Source organism: Canis lupus, chromosome 2 (assembly GCF_003254725.2).
Source record: "Canis lupus dingo isolate Sandy chromosome 2, ASM325472v2, whole genome shotgun sequence".
NCBI lineage: Eukaryota > Metazoa > Chordata > Mammalia > Carnivora > Canidae > Canis > Canis lupus.
Genome location: NC_064244.1, coordinates 4,244,951 through 4,261,701, shown reverse-complemented (window position 1 = coordinate 4,261,701; position 16,751 = coordinate 4,244,951). Strand labels below are relative to the sequence as shown.

The window sequence follows — 16,751 nt, the reverse complement described above, 5'->3', positions numbered from 1 at the left end:
TTTGCATAATGACAGTTTAACTTCTTCCTTACCAATATGGATACCTTTTATTTGTTTTTCTTGCCTGATTTATGCTTGAATAAATGTGGTGAGAGTGAGAATTGATGTCCTGTCTTGTTCCTGACCTTTGGGGAAAAGCTCTAATTTTTTCCCCTTTGAGTATGATGTTAACTGTGCGTGTGTGTGTTTGTGTGTGTGTGTGTGTGTGTGTGTTTATATGGCCTTTGTTATGTTGGTGTATGTTTCTGCTAAACCCATTTCTTTAGAATTTTTATCATGAATGGCTATTGAATTTTTTCAAATGCTGCTTCTGCATCTATTGAGATGATCATATGGTTTTTAATCCTTTTTGTTGATGTGATGTATCACATTGATTTGTAAATATTAAACCATCCTCGCACTCCCAGAATAAATCTCTTTTTTAAAAGATTTTATTTATTTGAGAGACAGTGAGCATGTGTGCATGAATGGGAGGAGGGGCAAAGAGAGAGGAAGAGGGACAAACAGACTCCCTGCCAAGTGAGGAGGATGACACAGGGCTTGATCACAGGGCTTGATCCCAGGATTCGGAGATTGTAACCTGAGCCAAAGTCAGACACTTAACTCACTGAGCCACCCAGGCACCCCAGAATAAATGCCTCTGGTTTGTGGTGAATGCATTTTGAATGTAGTTTACTTGTATTTTGCTGAGGATTTTTGCACCTATGTTCGTTGGTGATATTGGCCTATTATTTTCTTTTTTTCATGGTGTCTTTGTCTGATTTTGGTGTTAGGGTAAATCTGGCTTTGTAGAATGAATTTGGAAACTCCTTCCGTTTTTTGAAATAGTTTGAGACTAGGCATTAACTCTTTAAATGCTTGGTGGAATTCACCTATGAATCCATCTGGTCCTGGATTTATTTTTATTTATTTATTAATTATTATTTTTAAAGATATATTTATTTTAGAGAGTGAGAGACATAAGCAGGGGGAGGGGCAGAGGGAGAAAGACAGAGAGAAAGGAGGCAAACTTCCTACTGAGCAGGGAACCTGATGTGGGGCTCAATCTCAGGACCCTGAGATTATGACCTGAGCCAAAATGGAGTCAGACACTTAACTGACTGGTCACCCAGGTGCCACTGGGCTTTTATTTTTTGGCAGTTTTTTGATTACTAATTCAATTTCATTACTAATAATTGGTCTTCAGATTTTCTGTCTCTGCCTGATTCAATTTTAGAAGACTGTATATTTCTAGGATTTTATCCATTTCTTTTGAGAAATGGATAATTGGCCCTCTATATGTTTGCTGACATGTAATTTTTCATAGTATTCTCTTATATTTTGTTGTATTTCTGTGGTGTAAGTTGATTCTGCTCTTTTGTTTCTGATTTTATTTATTTGAATTTTTCTTTTTTTCTTGATGAGTCTGGCTAAGGGTTTATCAATTTTGTTTATCTTTTTAAAGAACCAGCTCTTGGTTTCATTCATTGGTCTTTTCCTTTTTAAAAAGTCTATGCTATTTATTTGTATTCTGATCGTTATTAATTTTTCTTCTTTCTATTCACCTTAGGCTTTTTTGGTTCTTTTTCTGGTTCATTTAGGTGTAAGATTAGATTGCTTATTTGAATTTTTCTTGTTTCTTGAGGTAAGCTTGTGTTGCTATGGATCTCCCTCTTAATACTACTTTTGCTGTGTCCCAAAGATTTTAGACAGTTGTATTTTCATCTGTCTCCATATATTTTTCAATTTTTTCTTTGATTTCTTCATTGACCCTCAGTTTATTGTGTATTGTTTAGATTCTATGTGTTTGTGTTCTTTTCATTTTTTTCTTCTGATATTTAGTTTCATACCATTGTGATTGAAAAGGATGCATAGTATGATTTTAGTTTTTCTTTAATTTATTGAAACTTGTTTTGTGCCTAACATATAATCTATTCTTAGGAATGTTCCATGTGCACTTGAGATAACTGTGCAGAAGCTCTTTTTTTTAATAATTTATTTTTTATTGGTGTTCAATTTGCCAACATACAGAATAACACCCAGTGCTCATCCCGTCAAGTGCCCCCCCAGTGCCTGTCATGCAATCACCCCCACCCCCTGCCCTCCTCCCCTTCCACCACCCCTAGTTCATTTCCCAGAGTTAGGAGTCTTCCATATTCTGTCTCCCTTTCTGATATTTCCTACCAATTTCTTCTCCCATCCCTTCTATTCCCTTTCACTATTATTTATATTCCCCAAATGAATGAAAACATATAATGTTTGTCCTTCTCTGATTGACTCATTTCACTCAACATAATACCCTCCAGTTCCATCCACGTTGAAGCAAATGGTGGGTATTTGTCATTTCTAATGGCTGAGTAATATTCCATTGTATACATAGACCACATCTTCTTTATCCATCCATCTTTCGATGGACACCGAGGCTCCTTCCACAGTTTGGCTATTGTGGACATTGCTGCTAGAAACATCGGGGTGCAGGTGACCCGGCGTTTCACTGCATCTGAATCTTTGGGGTAAATCCCCAGCAGTGCAATTGCTGGGTCGTAGGGCAGATCTATTTTTAACTCTTTGAGGAACCTCCACACAGTTTTCCAGAGTGGCTGCACCAGTTCACAATCCCACCAACAGTGCAAGACGGTTCCCCTTTCTCCACATCCTCTCCAACATTTGTGGTTTCCTGTCTTGTTAATTTTCCCCATTCTCACTGGTGTGAGGTGGTATCTCATTGTGGTTTTGATTTGTATTTCCCTGATGGCAAGTGATGCAGAGCGTTTCCTAATGTGCTTGTTGGCCCTGTTGATGTCTTCCTCTGTGAGATTTCTGCTCATGTCTTTTGCCCATTTCATGATTGGATTGTTTGTTTCTTTGGTGTTGAGTTTAATAAGTTCTTTATAGATCTTGGAAACTAGCCCTTTATCTGATACGTCATTTGCAAATATCTTCTTCCATTCTGTAGGTTGTCTTTTAGTTTTGTAGACTGTATCCTTTGCTGTGCAAAAGCTTCTTATCTTGATGAAATCCCAATAGTTCATTTTTGCTTTTGTTTCTTTTGCCTTCGTGGATGGATCTTACAAGAAGTTACTGTGGCCAAGTTCAAAAAGGGTGTTGTCTGTGTTCTCCTCTAGGATTTTGATGGAATCTTGTCTCACATCTAGATTTTTCATCCATTTTGAGTTTATCTTTGTGTATGGTGCAAGAAAGTGGTCTAGTTTCATTCTTCTGCATGTGGATGTCCAATTTTCCCAGCACCATTTATTGAAGAGGCTGTCTTTTTTCCAGTGGATAGTCTTTACTCCTTTGTCAAATATTAGTTGACCATAAAGTTGAGGGTCCACTTCTGGATTCTCTATTCTGTTCCATTGATCTATGTGTCTGCTTTTGTGCCAGTACCACACTGTCTTGATGACCACAGCTTTTTAGTACAACCTGAAATCTGGCATTGTGATGCCCCCAGATATGGTTTTCTTTTTTTTACAGTCCCCTGGCTATTCAGGGTCTTTTCTGATTCCACACAAATCTTAAAATAATTTGTTCTAACTCTCTGAAGAAAGTCCATTGTATTGATAGGGATTGCATTAAACGTGTAAATTGCCCTGGATAACATTAATATTTTCACAATATTAATTGTTCCAATCCATGAGCATGGAATATTTTTCCATCTCTTTGTGTCTTCCTCAATTTCTTCCAGAAGTGTTCTGTAGTTTTTAGGGTATAGATCCTTTACCTCTTTGGTTAGGTTAATTCCTAGGTATCTTATGCTTTTGGGTGCAATTGTAATGGGATTGAAATTTCTCTTTCCTCTGTGTCATTGTTAGTGTATAGAAATGCCACTGACTTCTGGGCATTGATTTTGTATCCTGCCACACTGCCAAATTGCTGTATGAGTTCTAGCAATCTTGGGGTGGAGACTTTTGGGTTTTCTATGTAGAGTATCATGTCATCGGCGAAGAGGGAGAGTTTGACTTCTTTGCCAATTTCAATTCCTTTTATTTCATTTTGTTGCCTGATTGCTGAGGCTAGGACTTCCAGGACTATGTTGAATAGCAGTGGTGAGAGTGGACATCCCTGTCTTGTTCCTGATCTTAGGGGAAAGGCTCCCAGTGCTTCCCCATTGAGAATGATATTTGCTGTGGGCTTTTCATAGATGGCTTTTAAAATGTTGAGGAATATTCCCTCTATCCCTACACTCTGAAGAGTTTTGATCAGGAATGGATGCTGTGCTTTGTCAAATGCTTTCTCTGCATCTCTTGAGAGAATCATATAGTTCTTGTTTTTTCTCTAGCTGATATGATGAATCACATTGATTGTTTTACAAGTGTTGAACCAATCCTGCATCCCAGGGATAAATCCTACTTGGTCATGGTGAATAATCTTCTTAATGTACTGTTGGATCCTATTGGATAGTATCTTGTTGAGAATTTTTGCATCTGTGTTCATCAGGGATATTGTTCTTAATTTTCCTTTTTGGTGGAGTCTTTGTCTGGTTTTGGAATTAAGGTGATACTGGCCTCATAGGACGAGTTTGGAAGTATTCCATCTCTTTCTATCCTTCAGAACAGCTTTAGTAGAATAGGTATGGTTTCTTCTTTAAACGTTTGATAGAATTCCCCTGGGAAGCCATCTGGCCCTGGACTTTTGTGTCTTGGGAGGTTTTTGATGACTGCTTCAATTTCCTCCCTGGTTATTGGCCTATTCAAGTTTTCTATTTCTTCCAGTTCCAATTTTGGTAGTTTGTGGCTTTCCAGAAATGTGTCCATTTCTTCTAGATTGCCTAATTTATTGGCGCATAGTTAGTTGTTCATTATATGCTTTTAAAATCGTTTGTATTTCCTTGGTGTTGGTAGTGATCTCTCCTTTCTCATTCATGATTTTATTAATTTGAGTCTTCCTTCTCTTCTTTTTAATAAGGCTGGCTAATGGTTTATCTATCTTATTAATTCTTTCAAAGAACCATCTCTCCTGGTTTTGTTGATCTGTTCCACAGTTTTTCTGGTCTCTATTTCATTGAGTTCTGCTCGAATCTTTATTAACTCTCTTCTTTTCTGGGTGTAGGATCTATTTGCTGTTTTTTCCTCTAGCTCCTTTAGGTGTAAGTTTAGCTTTGTATTTGAGTTCTTTCCAGTTTTTGGATGGCTGCTTGTATCGCAATGTATTTCCCCCTCAGGACCGCTTTTGCTGTATCCCAAAGATTTTGAATGGTTGTATCTTCATTCTCATTAGTTTCCGTGAATCTTTTTACATCTTCCTTAATTTCCTGGTTGACCCTTTCATCTTTTAGCAGGATGGTCCTTAACCTCCACGTGCTTGAAATCCTTCTAAACTTCTTGTTGTGATTTAGTTCTAATTTCAAGGCATTATGGTCTGAGAATATGCAGGGGACGATCCCAATCTTTTGGTATCAGTTAAAACCTGATTTGTGACCCAGTATGTGGTCTATTCTGGAGAAAGTTCCATGTGCACTTGAGAAGAATCTGTATTTAGTTGTGTTTGGAGGTAAAGTTCTGTAGATATGTGTGAAATCCATCTGGTCCAGTGTATCATTTAAAGGTCTTGTTTCTTTGGAGATGTTGTGCTTAGAAGACCTGTCATTTGTAGAAAGTGCTACATTCAAGTCACCAAGTATAATTGTATTATTATCTAAGTATGTCTTAACTTTGGTTATTAATTGATATATTTGGCAGCTCCCATATTCGGTGCATATATATTGATGATTGTTGATTCCTCTTGTTGGATAGATCCTTTAAGTATGATATAGTGTCCCTCTTCATCTCTCACTACAGTCTTTGAGGTAAATTTTAGTTTATCTGATGTAAGGATGGCTACCCCTGCTTTCTTTTGAGAACCATTTAAATGGTAAATGGTTCTGCAACCTTTATTTTGTATTGCATCTCATTTAACTGACTTTTAATTTCTGCCTGATTAGATCTAAATTCTGCAGTCATGCAGTCTCTTGAATCCTTTATGCTTTTTTTCTAGAGCCACCAGTAGCTTTATTATAGTGCTTCTGAATTGGCTTTCTGACATTTAATTGTAATCCAGACTTTGTAACTGTGGGAGAGAGGACTGGTTCTGATTCTTTATTTTGAGGTGAAGTTTTCCTTCTAGTCATTTTGCTCAGTGCAGTGTAGCCAAAAACAAGTTGTATTGGGAAAAGGCGCAAAAGACAGAAGAGAAAGAAGAAAAGAAAAAGAAAAGAAAAGAAAGAAAAAGAGAAGAAAAAAGAAAAAAAGGCGGGGGCGAAGCAAACAAATCAAAAAACAAAAAACAAGGGGGAGTATCCTCTGATCTGTATACTGTAAATCCCTTGACTTCCCCTGGAACTTTCCAGTGCTGCTTGGTAAATAATTTGTTTTTCCCCTGTTGGTGTAGCTGGTCTTCTGGGGGAGGGGCCTGCTGTGCTGATTTTCAGGTGTTAGCACTTGGGGGAGCTGCTCAGCCCCCTGCCTGGTGCAGGGCTCAGTGAAAGATGTTTAAGCTGTTTATCCTGTGAGGCCACTGTGAGGCTCAGTGGGGGTTGTTTACCCTGTGAGGCCCCAGGAGGAACAACCACAGTGGCGGCGGCCAGCTCTGGAGCCCTGGAGTCAGCCCCCATAGTAACTACAGAGCTGTCAGTCTGCGGGAGCCTGGATGCTCTGGGGGCGGGGCCGCTGATCTGCTCAATTCGGGGTCGCTGGGCGGCAGGAGTGTCCTTGCTGTCCTGTGCCCTCCTGGCTTCTGCCTGTCCCGGGGGGAGCTCTGGATCCTGGGCTTGTCCCGGGTGCCCTGGGGTCCCGGGCCTGCGCCGCTGGATTCCCGCTCCCCCGGGGCCGCACAGCCCCCTCTACACGGAGCCTCTGCCGGAGCAGCCTCCAGAGCTGCTCCCGGGTCCAGCCCTCAGCAGGCTGCAGCCCTTTAGGGAGCTGGCGGCGGGGTGTGGAGCCTTCTCCCAGGGGCACAGGTGCTCTGTTAGTGTCCCTGGGAGCCTGAGGGCATCCCCGCCCTCCTGGGATCCTGCTCCAACTCCCTGCCAGCACCTTTCCATCTGGAAAGATTGTTAAAACACCTGCTTCTCCAGGACGGGGCTTTCCTGCCCTGGGGACACTCAGCCTTAGCCCGGCTCCTCGCGGAGCCCCTCCCTCTTGGATGCCTTTTGTTTATTTCTTTTATCCCCCACCCCCGCTGTCTTCCTACCTTGATAGAAGCGTGAACACTTCTCACTGTAGCATTCCACCTGTTCTCTATTTAAATCTTAGGCCAAATTCGTAGGTTTTCAGGATGATTTGAAGGTTATCTAGGTACTTTGGTGGGGACAGGTGACTTGGGGACCCTACTCTTCCACCATCTTGCCCCGCCTCTTTACAAACACAGGGAGGTTAAGGACCATTCTGCTAAAAGATGAAAGGGTCAACCAGGAAATTAGAGATGAATTAAAAAGATTTATGCAATCTAATGAGAATGGAGATACAACCGTTCAAAATCTTTGGGATGCTGCAAAAGCAGTCCTATCGGGGAAATACATCGCAATACAAGCATCCCTCAAAAAATTGGAGAAAAGCTCAAAAAGGCAAGCTAACCTTGCACCCAGAGGAACTGGAGAAAGAACAGCAAATAAAATCTACACCCAGCAGAAGAAGAGAGTTAATAAAGATTTGAGCAGAACTCAATGAAATAGAGACTGGAAGAACTTGGGAACACATCAACAAAACCAGGAGTTGGTTCCATGAAAGAATTAATAAGATAGATAAACCATTAGCCAGCCTTATTAAAAACAAAAGAGAAAAGACTCTAATTAATAAAGTCATGAATTAAAAAGGAGAGCTCACAACCAATACCAAGGAAATACAAACAATTTTAAAAACTTTTTATGAGCAGCCATATGCCAATAAATTAGGCAATCTAGAAGAAATGGATGCATTTCTGGAAAACCACAACCTCCAAAACTGGAACAGGAAGAAATAGAAAACGTGAACAGGCCAATAGCCAGGGAGGAAATTGAAGCAGTCATCAAAACCCTCCCAAGACACAAAAGTTCAGGGCCAGATTGCTTCCCAGAGGAATTATATGGAACGTTTAAAGAGGAAACAATACCTATTCTACTAAAGCTGTTCTAAAAGAAAGGGTGGAATACTTCCAAACTCATTCTATGAGGCCAGCATCACCTTAATTCCAAAACCAGTCAAAGACCCCACCAAAAAAGAGAATTATAGACCAATATCCCTGATGAACACAGATGCAAAAATTCTCAACAAGATACTAGCCAATAGGATCCAACAATACATTAAGAAGATTATTCACCATGACCAAATTGGATTTATCCCCAGGATGCAAGGCTCGTTCAAGACTTGTAAAGCAATCAGTGTGATTGATCATATCAGCAAGAGAAAGAACAAGAACCATATGATCCTCTCAATAGATGCAGAGAAAGCTTTTGACCAAATACAGCATCGATTCCTGATCAAAACTCTTCAGAGTGTAGGGATAGAGGGAACATTCCTCAGCATCTTAAAAGCCATCTACGAAAAGCCCACAGCAAATATTAATTGATATATTTGGCAGCTCCCATATTCGGGGGCATATATATTGATGAATGTTAAGTCCTCTTCTTGGATAGATTCTTTAAGTATGATATAGTGTCCCTCTTCATCTCTCACTACATGAGGGAGAAGCATATTCCTTGCTGACTGGGGAACCTGACTCAGTGCTTAATCCCAGGATCCCAAGATCATGACCTGAGCTAAAGGCAGACACAACTGACTGAGCCACCCAGGTGCCCCATATTTTATGTATGTTAGTCTCTCTTGCTTATAAAAAAATTTAAAATTTTATTTTTCTAAAGCTGACTTCTTTCAGTATATATTCTGAATGTTTAAGGAGTACTGACTCTCCTAAAGCAAGCTTCTAGTTTACTTGGTTTCTTTATATACTTATTTTATTTTCTTAAAGATTTTTATTTTGGAGAGAGACAACACGATCAAGCGGAGTAGGCAGAGGGAGAGAGAATCTCAAGAAGACACTCCCCTACCAGCTGCTCAGGGAGCCCGATGTGGGGCTTGATCTCATGACCCATGGGCTCATGTATACTTGACTTACTTGATTCTATTGACATATGTTGCACATTTGTACTTTACCTGTTTTATGATTTTTGCCTGTCTTTCAAATAAAAGTCTAATCTTTTTTTTGAGGTTTAGCTGATTTCTATCCTGTTTTTTTCTCTCTCAAAATATAATTCATATTTTGGAATTGTGGACTGCTCCCATGTTATTTAACATTATCTTTGTACATTTCATGTTTGGTGTATTAGTAGCAAACTTAGTGAAGGGACTATCGTCTCGTGTACTTTTTGTATTACAAGATCTACGAATCTGATAGTTCTAATTTGGATTACTGTGGATTTTCATAATGTTGATTTCCTTTTAAATAGCATTTTAGTTAACCTTTTGGATTATTTGATTCAGGTGGAAAACTTGACAGGCTTGTTAGTCTTCCCATAGTCTTTGTTGACTTAGCAGCAGCAACCAAAGCAGTTTTCTCTTAGCGTCTTAGAGTCCCCTTATGTGCAATGTTAAACGGAGGTTACACGTACTGACCTCAATCCAGTTTTGTCAATTTTGATCAAATTATATAAGCTCTCTGAGACTCAATTTATTTATTTGAAAATAGTGACAATATCTTTTTGGGTTACCGTCAGAATAAAAAGAATTGTAAGGTAGTGGAGTGACATAATAGCTATTTAATAAAATGGTAACTCTTTTTATCATAAGCATTTGTTCTTTGAGTAATGTCTCCTCTTTATGTTCATTTAGTTTTCACACATACAGCAGTGAGTTACATCAATAAAGAGGTATAACTTCAGTCATTTGTAATACCTTTAAAGTTTTTCCTTTTTATCTTCACAATAGAAGCTGCTTATTCACTGATGAATCGATTGAATGTCATGTTGAAAATATTTGAAAAACAGTCAAATATGTTGGAGAGGTAAGTTTTTAAAATATCTCCTTTTCTTAATTATGAAAATGAGTACACATTTATTTTAGAAAAATTGGAAACATAAAGAAGATATGACCACTGTTAAAAAAATTTAGTGTTCTATGTCAATTTTTGTGATATGTGTAATTTTGAAATTTAAAATTATAATCATGCAGAATATAAAATTTATAGTCACAAAGGAAAACAGTATGTCAGTTTCTCAAAAAAATTAAAAACGCAATTACCATATGATCTAGGAATTTCATATCTGAGTATACCCTGCAAAATTGAAGCCAGGGTCTCAAAAGATATTTATACACCCATGTTTACTATAGCATTATTTAAAATAGCAAATGGTGGAAGTAACCCAAGTTTCCCAAAACAGATAACATATAAAGAAAATGTGGGGATCCCTGGGTCACTCAGTGGTTTAGTGCCTGCCTTCAGCCTTGTGCCTGATTCTGGAGTCCCGGGATCGAGTCCCACATCAGGCTCCATGCAGGGAGCCTGCTTCTCCCTCTGCCAGTGTCTCTGCCTCTCTCTCTCTCTCTCTCTCTCTCTCTCTCTGTGTCTCTCATTAATTAATAAATAAAATCTTTTAAAAAAGAAAAGAAAAAGTGAATATTACTGAGTCTTAAAAAGGAAGGAAATTCTGCCATGTGGTACAACATGAGTGAACCTTGAGGATGTTATGCTAAGTAAAATAAGCCAGTCACAAGAAGACAAAGTTATATGATTTCACTTATATAAGGTACCTATAATAGTCACTGTGGATTACCCACAATTCTTTCAGGTGGCTAAGGTTATATTAGTTACAAAACTGGTATATTGAAAAAGCATGTCTTGTAGAATGAAATCACAAATCAACTTTCATTTGGACACTTTGTGTTCATTTATGTTTGCTAATTGGGGCTTATTTTCTGCCTACTCCTGGATAAAACCTAGTGTAAACTTTTTTTGATCACTCTCAAATAATAATTAAATTTAATTCAAAAGCACTGTGCTATTTGGTAAATTAAAATTCCTTGTCAAATATTATAGTCAGTATTTTAATATTTTGATTTTTATTCTAACGTAGGACTTCTCTCCCTTTCCCCCACACAGTATACCAGCTGGAGCCTTCTGGGGGTTATGACTAACTTTTCTCTTTTACTACCTTCTTTCCAACTAACTAGTTGTAGTTTCTGTTCTCCATGTGTTTGGGAAGGGAGGGAATAAAAGACTTCTATCCAGAATATGTAAACAACTCTTATACCTCAATAATAAAAAGATAAATAGCCCAAATTAAAATTGGGTAAATAATCTAAATATATATTTTCTGAAGCAAGATATACCAATGGTCAATAGGCACATGAAAGTTCAACATCATTAGTCATTAGGGAATTTCAAATCACAACTGCAGTGTTATATCACTTCACTCCCATTAAGATAGCTATGAGAAAACAAGATGACAATAACAATTGTTGGCAAGGATGTAGAGGAATTGGGACCCTCATACATTGCTGATAGGAATTAAAGTGGTGTGTGTATTAAAACCAGTTTGTTGGTTCTTCAAAATGTTAAACACAAAGCCAAAATATTACCCAGAAATTCTATTCCTAGGTTTATACCAAGTGATTGAAAACATATACAAGCAAAAACTTGTACATGGAGGATGTTCACTGTAGCATTATTCATAATAGCCTCGAAGTGGAAACGATCTAAATGCCCATAAACTGATGAATAGATAAAATGTGTACATCTCTACAATGGAATCATATTTGGCAATAAAAAGGAATATGATACTGATATATGCTACAACATGGATGAACCTTGAAAACGTTATGCTAAGTGTAAGAAACCAGTTTCAAAAGACCACATATTATATAATTTTATTCAAATGAAATATCCAAAATAGGCCAATCTATAGAGACAGAAGGTAGATGAGTGCCTGCCAGGATTGAGGCAGCGCTGTTCCCAGAGCGTGGAGACTGTTGATGGGTACAGGGTTTCTTTTTGAGGTAATTTAAAATGTTCTAAAACTAAGTCATTATCATAGATGCCTAACTTGGTGAATATATTAAAAGTCACTGAGTTATATACTTTAAATGAATGAATTGCATGGTATGTTAATTATATCTTAAAGCTTTACAAATTTGGATTATAATAACTCATTTATCAAAAAAAAAATATATCATTTACCCATGCCTTAGAACAATGTTCAGCAAACTACAGCCCATAAATTAAATCTTGCCATACCCATTTAGGTACCTATCATCTCTGCTTTTGCAGAGTTGGGGTAGTGACAGATCATCTGGCCTTCAAAGTCTAAAATATTTTCTATCTGGCTCTTTATTAAAAAAAGTTTGACAAATCCTGCTATGGAATAAGGAATGGTACTTAAAAGGCATGAAGTATATATGTGTTTACCAATATAAATAAATCTCAGACATTGTATTAAGTGAAAATAAATTTAAGACAACATATACATTGATGTCATTTATATGAAAAAGAAAACAAAACAGTAATCTAAATCACCAACAAAAACGATAGAATCAAATAGGTACATGTAGTATTTAATAATGCATCAAGTTCTGAAAAGACACAACAATCTAATAATATCTTGAGATAGAGAATTGGATTTTTGGAAGGGTAGTCCAAGTGTACTGTAACCTCCTTTGTATTATCTTAAACTGTTTCAAAGAAAATATATGTTATATAAGTAAAAATATGAATGTAAAAGGATAATACATTATAGATATTTTTGGTTTGTTTTTCAGAGCTGTGGGTGATCAAGGTTTGTTAGAGGCTGTAAGTATAGCATTATCAGTTTGAAATTGCACTTTGCCCTTGATAATATTAGTAGACTCTAGAAATTGTTGTCAGGATGCACAATCTTTTTTTTTTTAATTTTTATTTATTTATGATAGTCACAGAGAGAGAGAGAGGTGCAGAGACACAGGCAGAGGGAGAAGCAGGCTCCATGCACCGGGAGCCCGATGTGGGATTCGATCCTGGGTCTCCAGGATCGCGCCCTGGGCCCTTAAAGGCAGGCGCCAAACCGCTGCGCCACCCAGGGATCCCAGGATGCACAATCTTAAAGACTCAATACTTTGTCAGTTTATTCAAGACATGTCTGTGTATATGTGAGCTGGAAAGTTTAGTCTTTTTTGATTTTACTAGACCTTGTTATTTCTGAGAAACAATTCACTTCTGAAATATTGAACTGTAATACCCCATAGTCTTCTAAATTTCCATTCATTGTTACTTCTAGTTCATTTGCCTCTCTCTCAGCCCCATTATAGTTCATTATGCAGACTAATACCACTGATTCATTATTTTCACGAGTTAATTAAGACTTTCTTACTTTAATAATTAAGTGCCCAATAATTTCTTTACGTTGAAATGTATGTTTTTCATTATTATTACTAAAATTATAATATTTGCTTTTAGAAATATAAACAAATGGAAAGTGATTTTCAAGTGTTATTAGAGGAGAAGTCGGTGCTGGAAAATGAACTACAAAAGCTGAAGAATGAGGTTAGTTTAATTTCAGTGTCTGAAAATGGTAGAGTACCTACCTTATTATTGTAAGATAGAAATCAAAGATACATTTAAATGTTTTATAATACATTTTTGATATTAATAGTTAAAAGCTGTGCTTTAAAAAATAAAATTATGCTATTTTCTAAGTTATTATATTAGCTATTAAAACAAAAAAGATGCTATGAAAAACAGACATAAAATATAAACATTCCAAGAGACATTTTAAGGCCAAATATTTATTAAATATAGATAGAGTCCCAATAATTTATTTTTGCTTTTGTTTGCCTTGCCTCAGGAGAAATACCTAGTAAGAAGTTGGTATAGTCTGTTATTGCTTGTGTTCTCCTCTAGGGTTTTGATGGTTTCATGTCTCTTCATGTCTTTAATCGATTTTGAAATTGCTTTTGTGTATGGTGTAAGAAAGTGGTCCAGTTTCATTCTTTTTCATGTTGTTGTCCAGGTTTCCTAACACTGTTTGTTGAGAAGACTGTCTTTTTTTTACAGTAGATATTCTTCCCTGCTTTGTTGATGATTAATTGAATGTGTAGTTGTGGGTTCCCTTCTGGGTTTTCTATTCTGTTCCATTGACCTAGTTTTCTATTTTGTGTCAGTACCATACTGTCTTGATCACTACAGCTTTGAAATATAACTTGAAGTCTGGAATTGTGATGTGTCCAGCTTTGCTTTGCTTTTTCAAGGTTGCTTTGTCTATTTGGGATCTTTTGTGGTTCCATACAAATTTAGAATTGTTCTAAGTCTGTGAAAAATGCTGTTGGTATTTTGATAGGTGTTGCATTAAATATATAGAATGCTTTGGGTAATATAGACACTTGAACAATGTTTTTGTAATCAACGAGCATGGAATCTTTCCATTTCTTCGTGGCATATTCAATCATATTCAATATCTTTCATAAGTGTTCTATAGTTTTCAGAGTGCAGATCTTTTTTTTTTTTAAAGATTTTATTCATTTATTCATGACAGGCACAGAGAGACTGGCAGAGACACCGGCAGAGGGAGAAGCAGGGTCCCTGTGGGGAGCCCACTGTAGGGCCTGATCCCAGAACTCCAAGATCATGTCCCGAGCCAAAGGCAGACGCCCAACCACTGAGCCACCCAGGTGTCCCAAAAGTGCAGATCTTTTACCTCTTTGGTTAGGTTTATTCCTAGGTATCTCATGGTTTTTGGTGCAATTGTAAATGGGATCGATTCCTTAACTTCTCTTTTTGCTGCTTCATTACTGACATATAGAAATGCAACAGATTTCTGTATATTGATCTTGTATGTTACAACTTTACCAAATTTGTGTATCAGTTCTAGCAACTTTTTGGTGGAGTCTTTCAGGTTTTCTATATAAGAGTATCATGTCATCTGCCAATAGTGAAAGTTTGACTTCTTCCTTGTTGATTTGGATACCTTTTATTTCTTTTTGTTGTCTGATTGCTGTAGCTAGGATTTCCCATATTATGTTAAATAACAGTGGTGAGAGTAGACGTCCTTGTCTTGTTCCTGACTGTAGAAAGAAAGCTCTGATTTTTTTCCCCATTAAGGATGATATTAGCTGTGGGTTTTTTGTGTATGGCCTTTATGATGTTGAGGTTGACTTGTGTTTCCTCTATCCCTACCTTTTTTTTTTTTCTATCCTTACTTTGTTGATGGTTTTTATCATGAACAGATGTTGTACTTTCCAAAATGCTTTTTCCTCATTTATTGAAAGGATCATATGGTTTATCTTTTCTTTTGTTAATGTGGTGTATCACATTGACTAATTTGTGAATATTGAACCATCCTTGCAACTCAGGAATAAATCCCACTTGATGGTGTTGAATGGTCTTTTTTAATGTGCTGTTGGATTCAGCTTGTTAGGATTTTATTGAGAATTTTTGCATTCTTGTTCATCTAGGATATTGGCCTGTAGTTTTCTTTGTTACTGGAGTCTTTATTAGGTTTTGGTATCAGGGTAATGCTGGACTCATAGAATGAATTTGGAAGTTTTCCGTCCTTTTCTATTTTTTTGAATAGTTTGGAAAGAATAGGTATTAATTCTTCTTTAAATGTTTGGTAGAATTTGCCTTTGAAGCCATCTGGCCCTGGACTTTTATTTCTTCGGAGTTTTATTTATTTATTTATTTATTTATTTATTTATTTATTTATTATTTTTTAATTACTGATTCAATTTCTTGGCTGGTCATTGGTTTGCTCAATTTTATATTTATTCTTGTTTCAATTTTGGTAGTTTATATGTTTCTAGCAATTTATCTATTTCTTCCAGGTTTGTTGACATACAGTTTTTCATAATATTATCTTATGGTTATGAGTTTAGTGCCATTGTATTACCTGCAAAGTTGGTGTTTCTGGAGATTTTTCCACTCAAAGAGTCCCTTTTAATATTTCTTGCAGGACTGGTTTAGTGGTCATGAACTCCTTTGGGTTTTGTTTTTCTGGGAAACTCTTTATCTCTCCTATTCTGAATGATAGCCTTGCTGGATGGAATATTTTGGCTGCAGATTTTTCCCTTTCAGCACTTAGTATATATCATGCCACTCCCTTCTTGCCAATTTTTTTTTTTAAATCTCCTTCTAGCCTATGGGTTTTCCCTTGTAAGTTAGAGACTTCTTTTGTCTTGCTGATTTTTAAAGATTGTTTTTCTTTATCCTTATATTTTACAAAGTAAATTACAATAAGTCTTGGCGTTATTGGCCTGCTTTTGTTGATTTTGATGGGAATTCTTTGTGCCTCACGGATCTGGATCTGTTTCCTTCCCTAGATTAGAGATATTTTCATATATGATTTCCTCAAATAAATTTTCTGTCTCCTTTTCTCTCTCCTCTTCTTCTGAGACTCCCATAATATGAATGTTATTATGTTTTATGGAGTCAATAAATTCCTTAAGTCTGTTCTCATGTTCCACATAATTCTTCTCTTTTGTTTAGCTTCATTATTTTCCATTATTTTATCTTCTATATCACTTTTAAAAAATATTTTATTTATTTATTTATTTAGAGAGAGAGAGAGAGAAAGAAGGAGAGAGAGCACAAGCAGGGGGAGTGGCAAGGGAGAGGGAGAAGCAGACTCCCTGTCAAGCGGGGAGCCTGATGTGGGACTTGATCCCAGGAACCTGGGATCATGACCAGAGCCAAACACAGATGCTTAACTGACTGAGCCACCCAGAGCTCCTATCTTCTATACCACTTATTTGTTCTTCTGCTTCATTAAATCCAATCTGTTTCCAATCTTGGTTATTTCATTTTTCATTTCTGATTGATTTCTTTTTGACTCTTATCTCTGTGGTAAGGGCCTCCCT

The 16,751-nt window shown here is 37.0% G+C and overlaps 1 protein-coding gene across 1 annotated transcript in view; it reads left to right on the top strand.

Moving 5' to 3' along the window:
• Positions 1–16,751, top strand: part of CCDC7 (coiled-coil domain containing 7) — a 364,544-nt gene that overhangs the window by 39,977 nt on the left and 307,816 nt on the right. The window contains exons 6-8 of the mRNA XM_049096618.1: positions 9,833–9,933; positions 12,684–12,714; positions 13,357–13,443. Coding sequence (XP_048952575.1) covers positions 9,833–9,933; positions 12,684–12,714; positions 13,357–13,443 — 219 coding nt within the window. The remainder of the gene's footprint in view (positions 1–9,832; positions 9,934–12,683; positions 12,715–13,356; positions 13,444–16,751) is intronic.